General features: G+C 46.7%; 1 protein-coding gene and 1 pseudogene across 8 annotated transcripts in view; one reads left to right on the forward strand and one right to left on the reverse strand.

Annotated features, from left to right (window-relative positions):
• Window positions 1-21,217, forward strand: part of RBM10 (RNA binding motif protein 10) — a 41,307-nt gene that overhangs the window by 5,402 nt on the left and 14,688 nt on the right. For 4 of the 8 annotated variants that reach the window (XM_024240907.2, XM_063721098.1, XM_024240905.3 and 1 more), the window contains exons 3-4: window positions 18,381-18,564; window positions 20,095-20,325. In XM_024240907.2, the coding sequence (XP_024096675.1) occupies window positions 18,381-18,564; window positions 20,095-20,325 (415 nt within the window). The remainder of the gene's footprint in view (window positions 1-18,380; window positions 18,565-20,094; window positions 20,326-21,217) is intronic. The other 4 variants (XM_063721099.1, XM_063721100.1, XM_024240910.3 and 1 more) reach the window with 1 other exon arrangement.
• On the reverse strand, window positions 5,494-7,163 carry LOC103889046 (inositol-tetrakisphosphate 1-kinase-like; annotated as a pseudogene).

Here is a 21,217-nt window from a genome sequence, read left to right on the forward strand (position 1 = left end):
ATTATCTTTTTTTTTTTCTCGAGACTTGGTTTTGCTCTGTCACCCAGACTGGAGTGCAGTGGCGACCTCCACAGGCTCAAGTGATCTTCCTACCTCAGCCTTCCAAGTAGCTAGGACTACAGGCACGCGCCACCACGCCCAGCTAATTTTTTGTAGAGACGGAGTTTCACCACGTTGTCCAGGCTGATCTTGAACTCCTGAGCTCCAGCAATCCACCCACCTTGGCCTCCCAAAGTTCTGGGATTACAGGCCATTATCTTATTTTTTAAAAAATATTTTTCATGCTGGTATTTGCTGGGGTAGAGAAAAGCTGTTGATTTCTGTAAGTTAACCCTGCTGTATGCCTTTGTTATTTCTAATACTTCATTGTTGATTCTGATGTTCTTTCTAAGTAGTGGGTCATATTGTATGCAAATCTATCCTGTCACTTATTTATTTTTCTTCATTTATAGTGTTGTCCAGGACTTTTAGTACCATATTAAATAGTATAAGTGATACTGGGTGCACAAATTAAGATTTACTTTGGCTGGTTGTGGCAGAAAATCCAAAGAATAATGGCTTAGACAAGATAGTTTACTTTTCTTTCCCATAAAGGCAGTCTGCAGAAGAGCAATTAATCTAGGGCTGACAGGCAGCCCCTTCTGTGTAGCCATCCTCAGCACATGGCAGTTGAGACAGTAGGAAGAAGGGAGAGGAATAAAAGGGAATGTGTCTAAAGTTTCTCCATTAAGTATGATGCATGCAGTAAGTTTTTAGAATGTATCCTTTAATAAATCAAGAAAATTATCTAATCTTCGTTTGCTAAGATTGACCATAAGTAAGTATTGAACTTCAAAATCCTGTGCTTTTTTTCTCCCTTTGTCCATTAATTTCATAAATTGTGGCCTGGCATGGTGGATCACAGCACCTTGGGAGGCCAAGGTGGTTGGATCACTTGAGGCCGGGAGTTCAAGACCAGCCTGGCCAACATGGTGAAACGTCATTTCTACTAAAAATACAAAAATCAGCCAGGCGTGGTGACGCATGCCTGTAATCCCAGCTACTGGGGAGACTGAGACATGAGGATTGCTTGAACCTGGGAGGTGGAGGTTGCAATAAGCTGAGATCATGCCACTGCACTCCATCCTGGGCAACAGAGCGAGACTCCATATCAAAAAAATAAATAAAAATTTCGTAAATTGCATTAACTTATATTCTTGGCATTCTTGAGCTATACCCCACTTGATCATGGTATGTATGTATATGTTTATGACTTCTTACTTTGAAAATATCTCAAATTTACAGAAAGGTTGCAAGAAAGAGCATAATAAATTCCCATATATCCTCTACTCAGAATTACTTGTTTTAAGTATTTTGCCACATTTGCTCTATCACTCTATATCTTTTTTTTTTTTTTTTTTTGAGACGGAATCTCACTCTGTTACCCAGGCTGGAGTGCAATGGCGTGATCTTGGCTCACTGCAACTTCCGCCTCCTGTGTTCAAGCAATTCTCCTGCTTCAGCCTTCCAAGTAGCTGGGATTACACGTGCCTGCCACTATGCCTGGCTAATTTTTGTATTTTTATTAGAGACGAGGTTTCACCATGTTGGTCAGGTTGGCCTCAAACTCCTGACCTCAGGTGATCCACCTGCCTCAGCTTCCCAAAGTGCTGGAATTACAGGCGTGAGCTACCGCGCCTCGCCCGCCCTATAGCTCTATATCTTTACATAGACACACACACACACACACACAAACACACACACACTATGTTTTTTTTTAATCGTTTGAATTGGTGGCAGACATGACTTTTCTTTTTGAGTCAGAGTTTCACTCTTGTTGCCCAGGCTGGAGTGCAATGGTGCAATCTCGGCCCACTGCAACCTCTGCCTCCTGCATTCAAGCGATGCTCCTGCCCCAGTCTCCCAAGTAGCTGGGATTACAGGCATGCGTCACCACACCCAGCTAATTTTGTATTTTTAGTAGAGCAGGATTTTTCCATGTTGGTCAGGCTGGTTTCAAACTCCCGACCTCAGGTGATCCGCCCATCTCGCCCTCCCAAAGTGCTGGGATTACAGGCATGAGCCACCACATCCAGCCTGACATGACCTTTTAAGCCTGGCAGCATGTATGTCCTAAGAAGAAAGGCGTTCTCTTCCATAACCACAATATATTTATCAATATCAGGAAATTAAACAATTATATAGTACTTTTATCGTATATAAAGCCCATATTCAGATGTTATCACTCTTCTCAATAATGTCCTTTATAATGGTTTTCCCCAATCCAGGATCCAGTCCAAGATCATGTATTGCATTGAGCTCCTTGTCTCCTTTAATCTGAAACAGTTATTCTATCTTTGTCTTTTATGACCTTGTCATGATTATATTGAAAGCATGTTTTAAGGTTAGTTGTTTTGTAGAATGTGTCTCAGTCTGGATTTTTCTAATGCTTACTCATGAGTTTTTGGCAGAAATGTTATTTAAGTGATTTATGTATATTTTTAAAACCTTGTTAGATTTTATTTGCCATTGTATCATCTAGGATATCTACACCTGTATTTATCAGTAAGGTAGTCCAATATTTTTATTTTCAGTATTTATCTGGCATTGGAATCAAGGTAGCCTCATTACATGAATTGGGCAGCCTTTGTTATTCTCTCTTTATTGGAGAAACTTGTATAAGAATTATCTGTACCTTGAAAAACTTGGTAGAACTCACCTTTAAAAGCATCTGGAGGCTGGGCGCAGTGGGCCGAGGCAGTTGGATCACTTGAACCCAGGAATTCGAGACCATCCTGGGCAACATGGCAAAACTCTGTCTCTACAAAAAATACAAAAATTAGCTGGGCGTGGTGGCAGGTGCCTATAGTTCTAGCTACTCAGGAGGCTGAGGCAGGAGGATTACCTGAGTCTGGGAGGTTGAGGCTGTGGTAAGCCATGATCATGCCACTGCACTCCAGCCTCAGTGACAGAGTGACAACCTGTCTCAAAAAATAATAAAATAAAAGCATCTGGAGCTGGTTTTTGATTACCATTTCATCTCTTCTGCCAATTTTAGCATTTTCTATTTTCTAGAAATATACTCATTTTGTGAAGATCCTCGTATATGATGATTCAGTCCAGCATCCTAGAAATGCTTTATAAAAGGGGTATGCCTTTGGAAGGTGTTTGTTCAGAGTGCTCTGGTGGCCAATGAAAAGTATTCCTTTCTATCCAAATATGTTCCCTTCCTGAGTTTAGATAGCAAGAGTTCAATACCTGAATTTATTTGGTTTGGATATTGGATGTCAAGAGAGTTCAGGATAATTTCATCTGAAAATTAATAAATTTATTCATCTCTGTTCAGTTCTTGATTTTTTTTTCCTTTTTTTTTGTTTGTTTGTTTGTTTGTTTGTTTGTGGAGATAGTCTGACTCTGTCTTCTAGGCTGGAGTTCAGTGGTGCGATCTTGGCTCACTGCAACCTCTGCTTTCCAGGCTCAGGGGATTCTTGTGCCTCAGCCTCCTGAGTAGCAGGGATTACAGGCACGTGCCACCACAGCCGGCTAATTTTTGTATTTTAGTACAGACGGGGTTTCACCATGTTTTCCAGACTGGTCTCGAACTCCGTACCTCAGGTGATCCACTCGCCTCAGCCTCCGAAAGTGCTAGGATTACAGGCGTGAGCCACCATGCTGGCCCAGTTCTTGAATTTTGATGACTACAGTTCAAATTGATTGTATCAAGAACCTTATAACTACTCATACCACTGACAGTGATTTCTTCTCTAGGCATTTACTGTAAGGAAACAATTTGGGGCCAGGTGTGGTGGCTCACGCCTGTAATCCCAGCACTTTGGGAGGCCGAGGCGGGTGAATCACGAGGTCAGGAGTTTGAGAGCAGCCTGGCCAACATGATGAAACCCCATCTCTACTAAAAATACAAAAAATTAGCTGGGCGTGGTGGCGGGCACCTGTAATCCCAGCTACTTGGGAGGCTGAGGAAGGAGAATCACTTGAACCCAGGAGGCGGAAGTTGCAGTGAGCCGAGATCACGCCACTGCACTCCAGCCCGGAGGACAGTGCGAGACTCCCTATCAAAAAAAAAAAGAAAAAGAAACAGTTTGGGTTCCAACCTGAGTTCATGGGGACAGGAACTTCATTTTGTTCATCACCTAGAACGGTACTTATCGTATAGCAAATGTTAGGTTAATATTTGTTGAGTGAATGCATGAACAGATAATTGTTTAAAAAAATGGAAGTCAACCAAAATATTTGAAAACATGTTTAATGGATATTTGCCCCATTTGTTACTTATCTTTATGATGTTTTCCATAGTTCAGTGTGAAATTTCAAGCATGTAGCAAAGTTTAAAGAATTTTACAATGGGCCGGGTGCAGTGGCTCATGCCTGTAATCCCAGCACTTTGGGAGGCTGAGGTGGGCGGATCACGAGGTCAGGAGATCAAGACCATCCTGGCTAACACGGTGAAACCCCGTCTCTACTAAAAATACAAAAAAATTAGCCGGGTGTGGTGGCGGGCGCCTGTAGTCCCAGCTACTAGGGAGGCTGAGGCAGGAGAATGGCATGAACCTGGGAGGCAGAGCTTGCAGTGAGCCAAGATCACCACTGCACTCCAGCCTGGGCGACAGAGCGAGACTCCATCTCAAAAAAAAAAAAAAAAAAAAAAAAAAAAAGCATTTTACAGTGAACACCATATATAACCATCCACTAGATTTTTTTTTTTTTTTTTTTTTTTTTTTTTTTTTTTTTTTTTTTTTTGAGATGGAGTTTTGCTCTTGTTGCCCAGGCTGGAGTGCAATGGCACAATCTCAGCTCACCACAACCTCTGCCTCCTGGGTTCAAGTGATTCTCCTGCCTCAGCCTCCCGAGTAGCTAGGATTACAGGCATGTGCCACCACACCTGGCTAATTTTGTATTTTTAGTAGAGACGGCGTTTCTCCATGTTGGTCAGGCTGGTCTCAAACTCCCGACCTCAGGTGATCTGCCTGCCTTGGCCTCCCACAGTGCTTGGATTATAGGCGTGAGCCACCGTGCCCAGCCCACTAGATTCTACTATTAACGTTTTACCATACTTGCTTTATTACATATTTATTTCTAAGTTTCTCGTATTTTTTACACTCTATAGAGATTTATAATTTTTACAAAGCCAGATTTATTCATTTTCCTTTTATGACTGCTGGGATTTGTCTTGCTGAGGAAGGCCTTCCCCACTCTTAAGGTGATACATTTTTTTTCTTATGTTTTCTAATATTTGTTTTCTTTTTTTAAAAGTTCAACTTTTATTGTAGATTAAAGGATACACATACAGGTTTTTTTTTTTAACTCAGTGAAAAGTCTGCACAGCAGGAATCACGTGGGATGGCCCTTTTCCCCAACGCTGGACCACTTGATGTTCTCTTCCATCTTCCCCCAACCCTCATTTAGATCATGACATCAGAAAATCAGGTTAAAGTTAAGAAAAAGAAGAATCAGATGATTGGGGATTCTTAGTAGTAGCATCGCCAATGGGAGCTGCTAGCCCAGCGGGTATTCCCCATGCCACCCCTCTGGATCTTGGCTCCATGGGTACTGGGAGGAGGCCTTGTTGGCCAGGGAGGCCACGCTGTGCTGCTAGAAGCTGGGCGACATACTGGTGGTGCAGCAGAGTCTCGGGTGCAGCAGCTTGGAGGTACTACCCGCGTAGGCGTTGGCCTTCCAAGGTGCATCCTGGCCCATCATGCTGCTGCAGCAGCCGTGGCTGGCGCTGCATGTCCGCTCGCCTGCTAGGCTGCTCGCCGGCTTGGCCAGGAGCTTGCTGTGCCTCAGTGGGGCCACATCCCCTATGGCTGCTGTGGCTGTGCTCTGGTTTTGCAAAATGGTGGCGATGTGGTTCCAGAGGTCTGTGAAGAACCTGCTCACACCCTCGTAGGCTGGGAAGGCGTTGATGTCGATGACGGCATGCCGCCCCATCTGGTTGTTGATGATGATGTCGGTGCCGAACAGCAATACTCCCAGCGCATGCCGCAGGGCCCGGGGGAGTTCCCGGATGACCTCTTTGCTTGGCTGCGCTTGAACAAACCAGACCTCTCGATCTTGTCCAGCGCCATCAGGACCAATGATGACTCCGGCTTTGACACGTTGTGGCTGTTGAAGAAGATGGATTCGCGGTCACATTGTGTCCACGGAGAATTTCTTGAGCAAGGGCCTCTGGACCATGGTGTAGGACTTGCCGACCATGAACACCTTGTACAGAACGGTGTTGTGGTTGATGAAATTCTAGACCACACAGGGTGGCTGGATGCCATTCAGGCCCTCCTGATTGAATACAGTAGCCATCTTGTGAGAGTTAGTGCCGTGAGCCACTCTAGATTTGCACATGAATGGGAAAGCCAGGCCATTCTTCTCCAGCAGCCACATGGTATCATCCCCACACAGGCTTGTGACCTCCATGAGGGGCAGCGAGCAGATCCTGCCGCCTTCCATGTAGATCTCAATTTTCCAGATGAGCTTGCAGGACTTGGAGCGGTTGAGCAGGGTTCTGATGGCAAGGAAGGAGTCCAGGACGATGGTTTCAGGGTGGGCATCGATATACTCCTGAAACCTGTGCACCAGCTCCAGGGACTGGCTGTCATTCTGGTCGGCTTCAAGGATGACGTCGGTCAACTTGTGAATGATGACACCCAGGGGTCCCTGCTCCTCCATTGGCCGGCTGAGGTTCAGCTGCATGACTTTTTTTTTTTTTTTTTTTGAGATCAGTCTCACTCAGTCGCCCAGGCTGAAGTGCAGTGGTGTGATAGCTTATTGCAACCTCTGCCCCCCGCCGGGTTCAAGCGATTCTCCTCCCTCAGCCTCCTGAGTAGTTGGAATTACAGGCGCTTACCACTACGGCTAGTTTTTGTATTTTTAGTAGAGACAGAGTTTCACCATGTTGGCCAGGCTGGTCTTGAACTCTCGACCTCAGGTGATCCACCCGCCTCGGCCTCCCAAAGTGCTGGGATTACAGGCGTGAGCCACCGCGCTTGGCCTCAGCTGTACCACTTCTATCCCTCACTTCCTTGCACACCTCCGCTGAGGCCTGGAAATTGAGCTTCTTGATTTTCTTCTCACGCAGCCAGTAGCCAACTCTCTTCCCTTTCATAAAGGTCTGTATCTTTCTCCTTGGGCAAGGAGCTTGGGTCCTGAGGAAATCGCCCATAGGCTGAGTCTGTTGGCCAGTGAGCGCTGGGAGCATGCCGGCATCCCCTGGTGGCAGGGATGTGGAAAGGGCTTGGGGTGGGATGCGTGGTGTCACGGTCTCCACAACCCCCCCAACCCCCGCCCCGGCCACCCAGCTGGAGCTCACGGCCCACATACAGGTGGTGGTTCTTTTTTTCATACGCAGTTTCACTCTGTCGCCCAGGCTGGAGTACAGTGGTGCGATCAGCTCACTGTAACCTCCGCCTCCCTGGTTCAAGCAATTCTCATGCCTCAGCCTGCCCAGTAGCTGGGACTGTAGGTGTGCACCACCACGCCCAGCTAATTTTGGTATTTTTTAGTAGAGACGAGGTTTCACCATGTTGCCCAGGCTGGTCTCAAACTCCTGACCTCAGTGATCTGCTCCCTTGGCCTCCCAAAGTGCTAGGATTACAGGCATGAGCCACCGCACCTGGCCTGTACAGGTTTTTTTACATGGGTAAATTGCGTGACACTGAAGCTTGAGGCCCTGTTGATCCCATCACCCAAGCAGTAAGCTTAGTTCCCAACAGATGGTCCTTCAGCCCATGCCCCCCTTCCCACCTTCCCAGTCTAGTGATCCCCAATGTCTGATGTTCCAGTATTTACATTCATGTACATTCAACATTTAACTCCCATTTATAAGTGAGAACATGCACTACTTGGTTTTCTGTTTTCATAGTAGGTGGCTTAGGATAACAGCCTCCAGCTCCATCTATATGGCTGTGAAGGACATGATTTTGTCTTTTTTATGGCTGCATAGTATTCCATGGTGTATATGTACCACATTTTTCTTTATCCTGTCCACTATTGATGGGCATTCAGGCTGATTCCATGTCCTTGCTATTGTGAATAGTGCTGCAGTGGCCAGGCGCCATGGCCCATGCCAGTAATCGCATCACTTTGAGAGGCCGAGGTGGGCGGATCACCTGAGGTCGGGAGTTCAAGACCAGCCTGACCAACATGGAGAAACGCCATCTCTACTAAAAATACAAAATTAGCCAGGCGTGGTGGCACGTGCCTGTAATCACAGCTACTCAGGAGGCTGAGGCAGGAGAATCTCTTGAACCAGGAGGTGGAGGTTGCAGTGAGCCGAGATTGCACCATTGCACTCCAGCCTGGGCAACAAGAGCGAAACTCTGTCTCAAAAAAAAAAAAGATAGTGCCGCTTTGAACATATGGGTGCATGTGATAGAATGAATTATTTTCCTTTGGGTATATACCCAGTAGCAGGATTACTGGGTCGAATAGCCAAAGCAATCCTAAGCAAAAAGAACAAAGCCAGAGGCATCACATTGTCCAACTTCAAACTATACTATAAGGTTACAGTAATCAAAATAGCATGGTTCTGGTGCAAAAACAGACACATAAACCAGTGGAACAGAGTAGAGAACACAGAAATAAACCCGCACACATAGAACCATCTGATCTTTGAGAAAATCAAAAATAAGCAAGGGGGAAAGGACTCCCTGTTCAATAAGTGGTGCTGGGATAGGTGGCTAGCCATATTCAGAAGAATGAAATCGGACCCTTACCTCTCACCATATACAAAAATTAAGATGTAAGACCTCAGACTATAAAAATCCTAGAAGGCCAGGCGCGGTGGCTCATGCCTGTAATCCCAGCACTTTGGGAGGCTGAGGCAGGTGGATCATCTGAGGTTGAGAGTTCGAGACGAGCCTGACCAACATGGAGAAACCCCATCTCTACTAAAAATACAGAATTAGCCAGGCATGGTGGCGCATGCCTGTAATCCCAGCTACTTGGGAGGCTGAGGCAGGAGAATCACTTGAACCTGAGAGGCGGAGGTTGCAGTGAGCCAAGATTGCGCCATTGCACTCCAGCCTGGGCAACAAGAGCAAAACTCTGCCTCAAAAAAAAAAAAGAAAAAAAATCCTAGAAGAAAACCTAGGAAATGCCCTCCTCGTTACAGGGTTTGGCAAAGCATTTATGGCTAAGTCCCCAAAAGCAATTGCAACAAAACCAAAAATTGACAAGTTGGACCTAATTAAAGAGCTTCTGCACAGCAAAAGAAACTACCAACAGAGTAAATGGACAGCCTACAGAATAGGAGAAAATGTTCATAAGCTACACATCTGACAAAGGTCTAATATCCAGAATCTACAAGGAATTTAATAAGCAAAAAGCAAAAGTTCCAATTAAAAAATGGGCAAAGGACATGAACAGATACTTCTCAAAAGATAACATACAAGTGGCCAACAAACATGAAAAAATGCTCATCATCAGTAATCACCAGAGAAATGCAAATCAAAACCACAATGAGACACCGTCTCATGCCAGTCAGATGGCAATTATTAAAAAGTCAAAAAAAAAAACATGTTGGTGAGGCTGCAAAGAAAAGAATGCTTATATACTGTTGGTGGGAATGCAAACTAGTTTGGTCATGGGAGAAAACAGTTTCGAGATTTTTTTTTTTGGAGAGAGAGATTTCTTTAATATTTTTATGGTTTCTACTTGGGTATTTAAGTTTTCACCCATCCAGAATTTATTTGGCATAAGAAGTGAGGTAAACTTTGTTTTCTTAGTGGACAACACTTTTCTGTAAAGGATCAGATAGTAAATATTTTTGGCATTGCATTGCAGGACCGTCTCTGTTGCAACTAAACTGAAAGCAGTCATGGACAATTTATGAATGAATGAATATAGCTGTGTTACAGTAAAACTTTATTTAATTAATTTTTTTTTTGAAACAAGGTCTTGCTGTGTTGCCCTGGCTGGCTGGAGTGCAGTGGCGCAATCGGAGCTCACTGCAGCCTCTGTCTCCCTGGCTCAAGGGATTCTCCCACCTCAGCCTCACACACAGCTAATTTCTTTTTTTCTTTCTTTCTTTCTTTTTTTTTTTTTCTTTTTCCAGTAGAGACGAGGTCTGACTACGGTGTTACCTAGGCTGGGTCTGGAACTCAAGGGTTACTCCTGCCTTGGCCTTCCAAAGTGTTGGGATTACAGATGTGAGCCACTACACCTGGCCTCCACTAAAACTTTATTTAAGGAGACTGGATTTGGTCCACTGGCTATAGTTTGCTGATTCCTAGGCCAGATAGTTATTGTAACTATTATTTATTGACTAATTTGTTTTCCCCTTGTTAGTTTGAAATATAACCTTTGGCTTATACTGAATTTCCATGTGTGTTTTTGTATGCTGTAGATTCTATTCTATTTCACTGATCTGTCTATTCATGTTTTAATTCATTTACCTTTATAATGTTTTAATATTTGCTAGAGTTCCTCTCACCTCATTAGTTTTGTTTTGTTTTGTTTTTTTAGCGAGAGAGAGAGTGTCTGGCTTTATCGCCCAGGTGCAGTGGTGCGATCATGGCTCACTGCATCCTTGACCTCCTGGCCTCAAGTGATTCTCCTGCCTCAGCCTCCCAAGTAGCTGGGGATACAAACACGCACCACCACGCCTAACTACTTTTTGTATTTCTTTGTAGAGATGAGGTTTTGCCATGTCACCCTGGCTGGTCTTGAACTCCCGGGCTCGAGCGATCTGCCCGCCTCATCTTCCCAAAGTGCTGGGATTAGGGGCATGAGCCACTGCTCCTGGCTTATCCTTTGTTTTTTGTTTTTGTTTGTTTGTTTTGAGACGGAATCTCCCTCTGTTGCCAGGCTGTAGTGCAGTGGCGCAATCTCGGCTCACTGCAATCTTCGCTCCCCAGGTTCATGCGATTCTCCTGCCTCAGCCTCCTGAGTAGCTGGGATTACAGGCATGCATCACCACACCCACACAATTTTTGTATTTTTAGTAGAGATGGGGTTTCACCATGTTGGCCAGGCTGGTCTCCATCTCCTGACCTCGTGATCCGCCTGCCTCAGCCTCCCACAGTGCTGGGATTACAGGTGTGAGCCACTGCGCCCAGCACTTTTAAAAAACAGTGCTACAGTAACTTTTTTGTACATGTGCAAGTATGTGTATACTTTAAATTCCCAGAAGTAGAACTGTGGGTCAAAGGGTATATAGATTTTTAGTTTTGTCAGGTATTGCCAAATTCTCCTCCATAAGGATTATTCCATTTTTAACTCCTACCAGCAATATGAAAGTGCATGTTTTCCATACAGCCTTGCTGTTTGTTTTCAAACATTGGACTGTTGTAAATCTGTTAGATTAAAAATGTTCTATGAAATCTTCCTTATAGAATTCTAAATAATAGTGATTATTGTATAATACAATACTATATTATTTAATAGTTATCATAAATAATAATTTTTATATAACTTCAAATAATGTCGATACTCCCTCCTCTAGGAGGTAGAGCTTAATTACCCTCCTTTTGACTGTGGGCTGGTCTTAGAGACTCACCTCTAAAGAATAGAGTATGGAGGCCGGGTTTGGTGGCTCACGCCTGTAATCCCAGCACTTTGGGAGGGCAAGGGGGGTGGTTCGTGAGGTCAGGAGATTGAGACCAGCCTGGCCAACATGATGAAACCCCGTCTCTACTAAAAATGCAAAAATTAGCTGGGCGTGGTGGCGGGTGCCTGTAATCCCAGCTACTCGGGAGGCTGACGCAAGAGAATCGCTTGAACCCGGGAGTTGGAGGTTGCAATGAACGAGATGGCGCTACCGCACTCCAGCCTGGCAACAGAGCGAGACTCCATTTGAAAAAATATGTATATATAGAGTATGGAGAGAGAAATAGAGAAATTTTACAGGGAAGAAACCTGGCAGAGACAGCACCTTAACTAGGTGATCATGGTTAACATCACCATAGATAAGTCATGTTGTTATCATGTACTCTTCTGTGATATGATCAGAAGGGCATTTCACTATCTTACTTCTGTTGTATGCTTCTCCAAAAAAAAAAAAAAAAATCCATACTCTTAGGTCTAATCATGAGAACACATCAAACAAAACCAGTTAAAGGGCATTCTACAAAATACCTGGCCAGTGCTCTTCAAAACTGTTAAGGTCATTAAAAACAAACAAGGACAGACTGATAAACCTTCACAGGCCAGAGGAGACTGAGGGAACATGACAACTACATGTAATGTAATATTTAGGATTAAATCTTGGATCAGAAAAAGGATATTAGTGAGAAAATCGGTGGAATCCTAATATAATATGTAGTTTAGTTAATTCCTTAGTTTTGACAAATGTGCCCTAGTTTTGTTAATATTAGGGGAAGCTGGGTGAAGGGTATACAGGGATTCTTTGAACTTTTCTGTAAATGTAAAATTATTTCAAAATAAGAAGTTTGACTTCATCAAAATTAGAAACTTTTGTTTATGTTTGTTGGTTTTATAGCGATGAGTTTTCGGTATGTTGCCCAGGCTGGTCTCAAACTCTTGGGTTCATGTGATCCACCCGTCTTGGCCTCCCAAAGTGCTGGGATTACAGGTGTGAGCCCACCATGCCTGGCCACGATTAGAAACTTTTGGAAGTCTCTCTGAACCTATTCTGGTTCAGGGACTGCTGGTAACAACAACAAAAGATTAGAAACTTTTTTTTTTGAGACGTAGTCTCACTCTGCCGCCCAGGCTGGAGTGCAGTGGCGCGATCTCGGCTCACTGCAAGCTCCGCCTCCCGGGTTCATGCCATTCTCCTGCTTCAGCCTCCCAAGTAGCTGCGACTACAGGCGCCTGCCACCACGCCTGGCTAATTTTTTTTTTTTTTTTTTTTTTTTTGAGACGGAGTCTCGCTCTGTCGCTCAGGCTGGAGTGCAGTGGCGCGATCTCCGCTCACTGCAAGCTCTGCCTCCTGGATTCACGCCATTCTCCTGCCTCAGCCTCCCTAGTAGCTGGGACTGCAGGCGCCCGCCACCACACCCAGCTAATTTTTTGTATTTTTTAGTAGAGATGGGGTTTCACCGTGTTAGGATGGTCTCGATCTCCTGACCTTGTGATCCGCCTGCCTTGGCTTCCCAAAGTGCTGGGATTACAGGCGTGAGCCACCGCGCCCGGCCAATTAGAAACTTTTATACTTTCAAAGACACTATCAAGAAAGTGAAAAGACAACCCACGATGGGAAAACATATTTGTAAATCATATGTCTGGTAAGGGATTAACATCCAGAATATATGAACTCTTACAACAACAAAATTGTCCAATTTAAAAATGGGCAAAGGGTTCATGACCAGCTTGACTAACATGGTGAAACCCCTGTCTCTACTAAAAATACAAAACATCAGCCGGCCGTGGTGGCAGGTGCCTGTAATCACAGCTACTCGGGAGGCTGCACCTGGGAGGCGGAGGTTGCAGTGAGCTGAGATCATGCCACTGCACTCCAGCCTGGGTGACAGAGTCGTACTCCATCTCAAAAAAAAAAAAAATTGGCAAAGGACTTGAATAGACATTTCTCCAATAAAGATATACAAATGGCCAGTAAGCACATGAAAAGATGCAAAATAACAAGTGTTGGTGAGGATGTGGGGAAATTGGAACCCTTGTGCAACACTGGTAGGAATGTAAAATGTTACAGCTGCTATGGAAAACAGTTTGGCAGTTCCAGAAAAAGTTAAACACAGGATTACCATGTGATCCAGCAATTCCACTCCTAGATATATACCCAAAAGAATTGAAAGCAATAATTCAAACAGATACTTGGACACCAATATTCATAGCAGCATTATTCACAATGTCCAAAATAACCAAGGGGTGGAAACAACCCAAGTGTGCACGAACAAATGAATGAACAAAATGTTGTGTATGCATACTACAATAGAAGAGTATTATTCCGCCATAAAAAGGAAATTCTAACATACTGCCTTGTGGATGAACCTTGAAAACATGCCAGGTGAAATAAGCTAGACACATAGGGACAAATATTACATGATTCCACTAATATGAAGTACCTAGAATAGGCAAATTCATTGAGACAGAAAGTAGAATAGAGGCTGTGGGGTGGGGTGAGAATTGTTTAATGGGTACAAAGGTTTTGTTTTGGATGATGAAAAATTCCTGGAAAAGGTGATGGTTGCATAACATTGTTAGTGTACTTAATGCCACTGAATTAGATAATTAAGAATGGTAGGCTGGGCGCGGTGGCTCATACCTGTAATCCCAGCACTTTGGGAGGCCGAGATGGGCGGATCACCTGAGGTCGGGAGTTCGAGAGCAGCCTGACCAACATGGAGAAACCCTGTCTCTACTAAAAGTACAAAATTAGCCGGGAGTGGTGGTGCATGTCTGTAATCCCAGCTACTTGGGAGGCTGAGGCAGGAGAATCGCTTGAACCTGGGAGGCAGAGGTTGCAGTGAGCCGAGATTGCGCCATTGGACTCCAGCCTGGGCAACAAGAGTGAAACTTGTCTCAGAAGAAAAACAAAAAAAAAGAGGCTGGGCGTGGTGGCTCCCACCTGTAATCCCAGCACTTTGGGAGGCCGAGGCGGGCGGATCACCTGAAGTCAGGAGTTCGAGACTGGCCTGGCCAACATGGTGAAACCCCGTCTCTACTAAAAATACAAAAATATCCAGGCATGGTGGCACACACCTGTAGTCCCAGCTACTCGGGAGGTTGAGGCACAAGAATTGCTTGAGGCCTGGCCCAGTGGCTCACGCCTGTAATCCCAGCATTTTGGGAGGCCAAGGTGGGCAGATCACGAGGTCAGGAGTTCGAGACCAGCCTGGCCAGCATAGTGAAACCCCATCTCTACTAAAAATACAAAAATTATCCAGGCGTGGCTGCATGCATCTATAGTCCTAACTACTTGGGAGGCTGAGGCAGGGGAATCGCTTGAACCTGGGAGGCGGAGGCTGCAGTGAGCCGAGATTGTGCCACTGCACTCCAGCCTGGGTGACAGAGCGAGACTCCGTCTCAAAAAAAAAAAAAAAAAAAAAAAAAGAATCGCTTGAACCTGGGAGGCAGAGGTTGCAGCGAGCCAAGATTGCACCACTGCACTCCAGCCTGGGTGACAGAGCGAGACTCCATCTCAAAATTTTAAAAAAAGGATGGTTAAATGGTAAATGTATATTTTACCACAATACAAAATGATCTAGAAAAAATATACAAAAATTAAAATTTTAAGTTTATTTTAAGCCATGTGCAGTGGCTCACGTCTGTAATCTCAGCACTTTGGGAGGCTGAGGCAAGAGGATCACTTTAGTCCAAAAGTTCAAGATCAGGCTGGGCAACATAGTGAGATCCTGTATCTACAAAAAATTTGAAAATTAGCTGGATGTGGTGGTGCATTCCTGTAGTCCCAGCTGGTTGGGGCTGAGATGGGAAGATTGCTTAAGCCCAGGAGGTGGAGGCTACAGTAAGCTATGATTGCACCACTGCACTCAGCCTGAGCAACAGACCGAGACCTTGTCTCAAGTAAAATACAGTTCATTTTGAAACAGTCTATCCAATGTAGTTTTAATTCTCATCCTTCTCTCTTTTTTTTTTTTTCTTGAGATGGAGTCTCGCTCTGTCACTCAGGCTGGAGTGCAGTGGTACAATCATAGCTCACTGTAACCTAGAACTCCTAGGCTCAAGCAGTCCTTTCGCCTCAGCCTCCTGAGTAGCTGGGACTATAGATGTACACCACCATGCCCAACTAATATGTTGTGGTGTTGATGGTAGTTTTGTAAAGACGGGATCTTGCTATGTTGTCCAGGCTGGTCTTGGCCTCCAGTGATCCTCCCACTTTGGCCCCGCAAAGTGCTGAGATTACAGGATGAGCCATCTCACCTGGCAAAATTTTCTTTTCTTCTCTTTTTTTTTTTTTTTTTTTTTAACCGAGTCTCACTCTGTCACTCAAGCTGGAGTGCAGTGGCGCGATCTCGGCTCATTGCAACCTCCGCCTTCTGGGTTCAAGTGATTCTCCTGTCTCGCCCTCCTGAGTAGCTGGGACTACAGGTGCGTGTCACCACACCCAGCTGATTTTTTTTATTTTTAGTAGAGACGGGGTTTCACCATGTTAGCCAGGATGGTCTCTATCTCCGGACCTCGTGATACACCTACCTCGGCCTCCCAAAGTGCTGGGATTACAGGCGTGAGCCACCGCGCCCGGCAAAATTTTCATCTTTCATTATGAGTGAGATAGAGCATCTTTTCAGATACACATCATTTACATTTTTATCTGTGAATTCTGTTCGCTTCCTTTCCCCATATTTTTTCCTAGTTTATTGTCTTTTGACTTGGTTGATGATGTGTTTTGTTTTTCTATTTTTTTCTCCAAGCGAAAGTATTTTATTTTTATGTAGTTGAATTTAGTAATCCTTTGTTCTGTGGCTTCTGGATTTGGATTATAGGTTTCCCCATTTCAAGATTATAAAGAAATTATTCAATTATTCTATATTTTATTATTTCATTTCTTTTTTTTTTTTTTTTTTTTTTTTTTTAAAGACAGAGTCTTACTCTGTCGCCCAGACTGGAGTTCAGTGGCTCACCACAGCCTCTGCCTCCCGGGTTCAAGTGATTCTCCTGCCTCAGCCTCCCAAGTAGCTGGGATTACAGGCACGTGCCACCACACCCGGCTAATTTTTGTATTTTTAGTAGAGATGGGGTTTCACCATGTTGGCCAGGCTGGTCTCGAATTCCTGACCTCAAGTGATCTGCCCACCTCGGCCTCCCAGGGTGCCACCCACGCCTGGCCTATGGTTTCATTTCTTATGTTTAAATCTTTGATCTGTTTCAAATATATCCTGGTATATATGTGAAGTATGGTCATAATATCTTGCACATGTCTAGGTATTTAACCTTTTTAATGAATTGTACTTGGGACCTTTCTATTTTCTAAACAGTGGTTACATTAATTTGTACCCAGCATCCTTACTGATTTATTATTTATAACAACTTTTTCAGTTGATTCTCTTAGGCTTTGCAGGTATACTCTCATATCATTTACAAATAATGGTAATTTTACCTTCTCCTTTCCAGCTTTTAACCTCTTTTCTTCCTTCCCTGTTTAATTGCTTTAGCTAGTGTCTTTAGAATAATGTTAAGAATGCTGTTGATAACGGACGTTCTAATGTTGTTCCCGACCAGAATTGGAATCCTGTCAGTATAGTAGCATTCTTCTGTGGCATCTAGTTTTTTCTATTTTAAATAAACATATATTGGTTGCTCTTAGAATGCTTTTTTAGTCATTATTTGTTCAAAATAATTGTTGAGTGCCTACTGAGTGCTAGGGAATATGGCAGTGAGCCAAGGGTCCCCTCATTTCCTGGAGCCCATATTCTAGTAATTTTTTTAACTCACCAAAGAAACACAGATTAGGCCATGCACAGTGGTGGACGCCTGTAATCCCAGCACTTTGGAAGGCTGAGGTGGGTGGATCACTTAAGCCCAGGAATTTGAGACCAGCCTGGCAATGTGGTGAAACCCCGTCTCTACAAAAAATACAAAAATGAGCTGGGCGTGGTGGCACGTGCCTGTGGTCCCAACTACTCAGGAGGCTGAGGTGGGAGGATGGCTTGAGCTTGGGAGGTTGAGGCTGCAGTGAGCCCTGATCATGCCACTGCCCTCCAGCCTGGGCAACAGTGCCAGATCCTTTCTCAAAAAAAAGGAAAAGAAAAGAAATGCAGATGAAATCAGCTTTGAGATCATTATTTTACAGTTATTGCGGTAGGAGAAATTTTAATGAAAGAGCTGCTAGTGTCGGCAAGGTGACAGTGAAGCAGGGGCAGGGGAAGTGGTGCAAGACGGGGAGGAGGAGCCTCACCCCCGGGGATCCTGCAAGCTGCATGAGACCTTGGTGAGCATTTTGGTTTTTGATCCTGAGACTGAGGGGGAGCCACTAAAGGGAGTGAGATGGGTTTGAATGGCTTTGCCTTAGAAAGCACTCACATTTGGGATTTGGGATGTAGAGACTGAACTGGGGAGGTCCAGGTAGAAGTGAGGAGACCAGCCAGGCCACAACCAAGGTGCCCATGAGGGAAGCCAGCGGCATGGACCAGAGAGTGACATAGGGATGGAGAGAGGCAGGTTGCACTTCAGAGATGTGGAGCAGGGATTTAGGAATCCCTGTATGGGGGCGAGCCTGAGGGTTTCCAAAGAATAGAGTAGGGGGAGGGAAAAATAGAAAGTTTACAGGGGAGAAACCTGGCAGACACTGCCTTAACCAGATGACCAAGGTTAACGTCACCAGAGCTAAGTCATGGTGGTATCATGTACTTCTTTCTCTGATAGGATCAGAAGGGCACCTCACTTCTGTTGTATGCTCCTCCAAAAAAAAAAACAAAACCCTATAACCACGAGAACACATCACCTGGGCCTCTTGCACCTTTTAGAAAGGGCAATCTTCTGATCCCTCCCCATCCTTCCTCCACTAGTGGTGGTCGTGGTGACAGAACTGGCCGCTATGGAGCCACTGACCGCTCGCAGGATGATGGTGGGGAGAACCGCAGCCGAGACCACGACTACCGAGACATGGACTACCGTTCATATCCTCGCGAGTATGGCAGCCAGGAGGGCAAGCATGACTATGACGACTCATCTGAGGAGCAGAGTGCGGAGGTGAGGAGGGGGCGCGCTGCGCCAGGCCTGGCTGGGATGGGCTCCCAAGGGCCCTCTGTGTCTGGCTGCAGCACCGTATGCAGGCGGCTCTCCATTCCCGTACCTTCAGACTGTGCTCGGTGGCTTTGCCTCACCTGGAGGGCCTGTTCCCACTCCCCTCTCTGAGGGCTCCTCTCCCAACCTGGATCTCCCTGGCTTCCACATGCTTGGCTCTGTACTTCTGAGGGCCCCTGGCCACCACTCTTTCCCTTTCTCCCTGTTGTTCAGTTCGGGCCCATGGCTCACTGTGAACCCTGTACTGCCCGCTCGCAGCCAACTTGGGCACTTGAAGAGCCTCTTCCATGGGACCCGGCGTCTGGGGTTGGGAGGACAACAAGGGGACTGCAGACCACTAAGCTGAGGAGCTCTGGGAGGCCAGCCATGGGCATTCCCAGTGGTGACAGAGCCCCTAGACAGAAGGGAAGGACCCTTCTGGAGAAGCCAGTGCCATGTTGGGTAGTTCACCCTAGCCTGTGGGATGAGGTGCGATGTTTACACCGTCAGGGAGCCCCCACCTGAGGGGAAGCAACAGGCTTGCCTTAGGGGAATCCCAGCTGGAGGGGCAGTCAGGGCCCTGGTCCATGCGAGCAGGCAGCTCTCCTGTCCAACAGGCTGGGAAGGGTGTTCTTGCAAGCCCAGCCCAGAGGGGCAGTCTGTGAGCTGCCCACTGCCCTCTGGAGGGTCCAGGGCAAAAACCCCTTTGGTGGACTGCCAGGCTTCTCCAGTGGCAGCTGTCAAGCTGTGCCCAGACGTCTCCAGGAGCACTGGGCCCTGGCCAGGGTGGGAATGGAGCACCAAGTTATCTGGTGCTTCCCCACTGTGGGCGGGAGGGCTTTGGCCCCAGGCCTGGTCTGCTTAGTCCTGGAATGGATGGATTGGGCAATAACCCAGAGCCCAACAGCCATACCGTTTTGAGCGTGGTGTGTGGTGGAGGACTGGCCAAGGCTGAGGATCAGAGACTGAGGAGGGAGTGTCTGCAGCCCTCACACCACCTCCACCAGCTCCTGCTGCCTGGCTCTGGCTGAGATCTGAAGCTGTTCTTATGCCCCCAGCTTGGTTGCAGGGTGGAACCGTAGGAGACACGCAGCCTTCGGTGGTACAGTGAAGCAATTGAGCACACCCCCTGAGCTGGCCAGAGAGGAGGGGGAAATCAAGGGTGGGGTCTGGTGTGCTGACCCCAGGCCGTCTTGCCCCAAGGAGGTTTAAGCTGTGTCTTGTCAGCTACCTTTGGGAGTTCCCCCCCACACCAGTACTGTCACCTACCTCTCCCCACCCCCTGAAGGCAGCCCCCAAAAGGACCCCATGGAGAATTTACAGTCCCAGAAGGATTACAGGCCAGGGCCTGCCCACCCTGCCTGCTTGAGCCTTTAGCCGGAGCCCGCACATCCCTGGCTTTCAGAGCCTGCCTGCCTCACAGAGCCAGCGGCCAGCTCCTAGGCCTGCCCAGACTGACTGCCCGTCTGGTGTCACTCATCTCATTCTGTCGGCCAGGATTCCTACGAGGCCTCCCCGGGCTCCGAGACTCAGCGTAGGCGGCGGCGGCGGCACAGGCACAGCCCCACCGGCCCGCCAGGCTTCCCCCGAGACGGCGACTATCGGGACCAGGACTATCGGACCGAGCAAGGGGAGGAGGAGGAGGAGGAGGAGGATGAGGAGGAGGAGGAGAAGGCCAGTAACATCGTCATGCTGAGGATGCTGCCACAGGCAGCCACTGAGGATGACGTACGTGCCCCCCGTGGCCCCGGGCAGGAGGCCAGGCTGGGTCTCCTCCAGGGCCCTCAACTTCTTCCCACCCCTCCCTCACCTGCAACCTCAGCGCCTTTCATCCCTTCTCCCCCTCCAGCTCCTATCCCCCAGCACTGATCCGTCCTCTGTGGGCAGGTCCCATCGGCCCCCCGGTCTGGAGGGAGGAGTGTCAGAGAGGCCGGCTTGGCCAAGGGACATTGGCCGTGGGTGTCTGGCATTGGTGGGTTTGGGCGGGAGAAGAGCAGTCCTGCACATTCCACTGGTCATCCAGCCATTTTGCATGTGTGCATCATGGGCCAGACGCTCACCGGGCCAGTGCTGGCTATTGCTGGTAGCAGAGATGACACTGGGGTCCTGTAACCATTGGGGGAGGGATGGGATTTTCTGAAATTTCCTTCTCTTTTTCCCCCATCCTTTTTTGTCAGCAGCCTGGCCTGGCCTCAGAGCCTTGGGTGGCTGCTAACAGCCTCCCCGCCTGCCTCCCTTTCCTCCTGTTTCCTTTTCATACATACTTCTCATGACCGCCACACTGAAGCCCCACGAGGCCTACCAGAATAACCTCCAAGAACAGTGTCCTGATCCTGGTCCTTCTTAGTCTACTCCGCCGCCCCTCACCCCCCACCCCTATGAATTCTCTGATCAGCTCTCCTCTGAAATCTGCTAGCTGCTCATTTTGTAGCAGAGAAAATCCCACTTGTGTATTTGAGGGTTTCTAAGGTCTGGCCCACCTTCCCTGTTCAGGGTCAGACAGCTGGTTGGTGACATTTGTTGAGAATGTATCTCAGGGTGGGCCATGTGTTAGGTATGATTCAGTCCCCATGGCAGCCCAGTAGGGAAGGTACTCTTTGTATTCCATCCTTCGGATGAG

The sequence above is a fragment of the Pongo abelii genome, chromosome X (genome assembly GCF_028885655.2).
Source record: "Pongo abelii isolate AG06213 chromosome X, NHGRI_mPonAbe1-v2.0_pri, whole genome shotgun sequence".
Taxonomy (NCBI): domain Eukaryota; kingdom Metazoa; phylum Chordata; class Mammalia; order Primates; family Hominidae; genus Pongo; species Pongo abelii.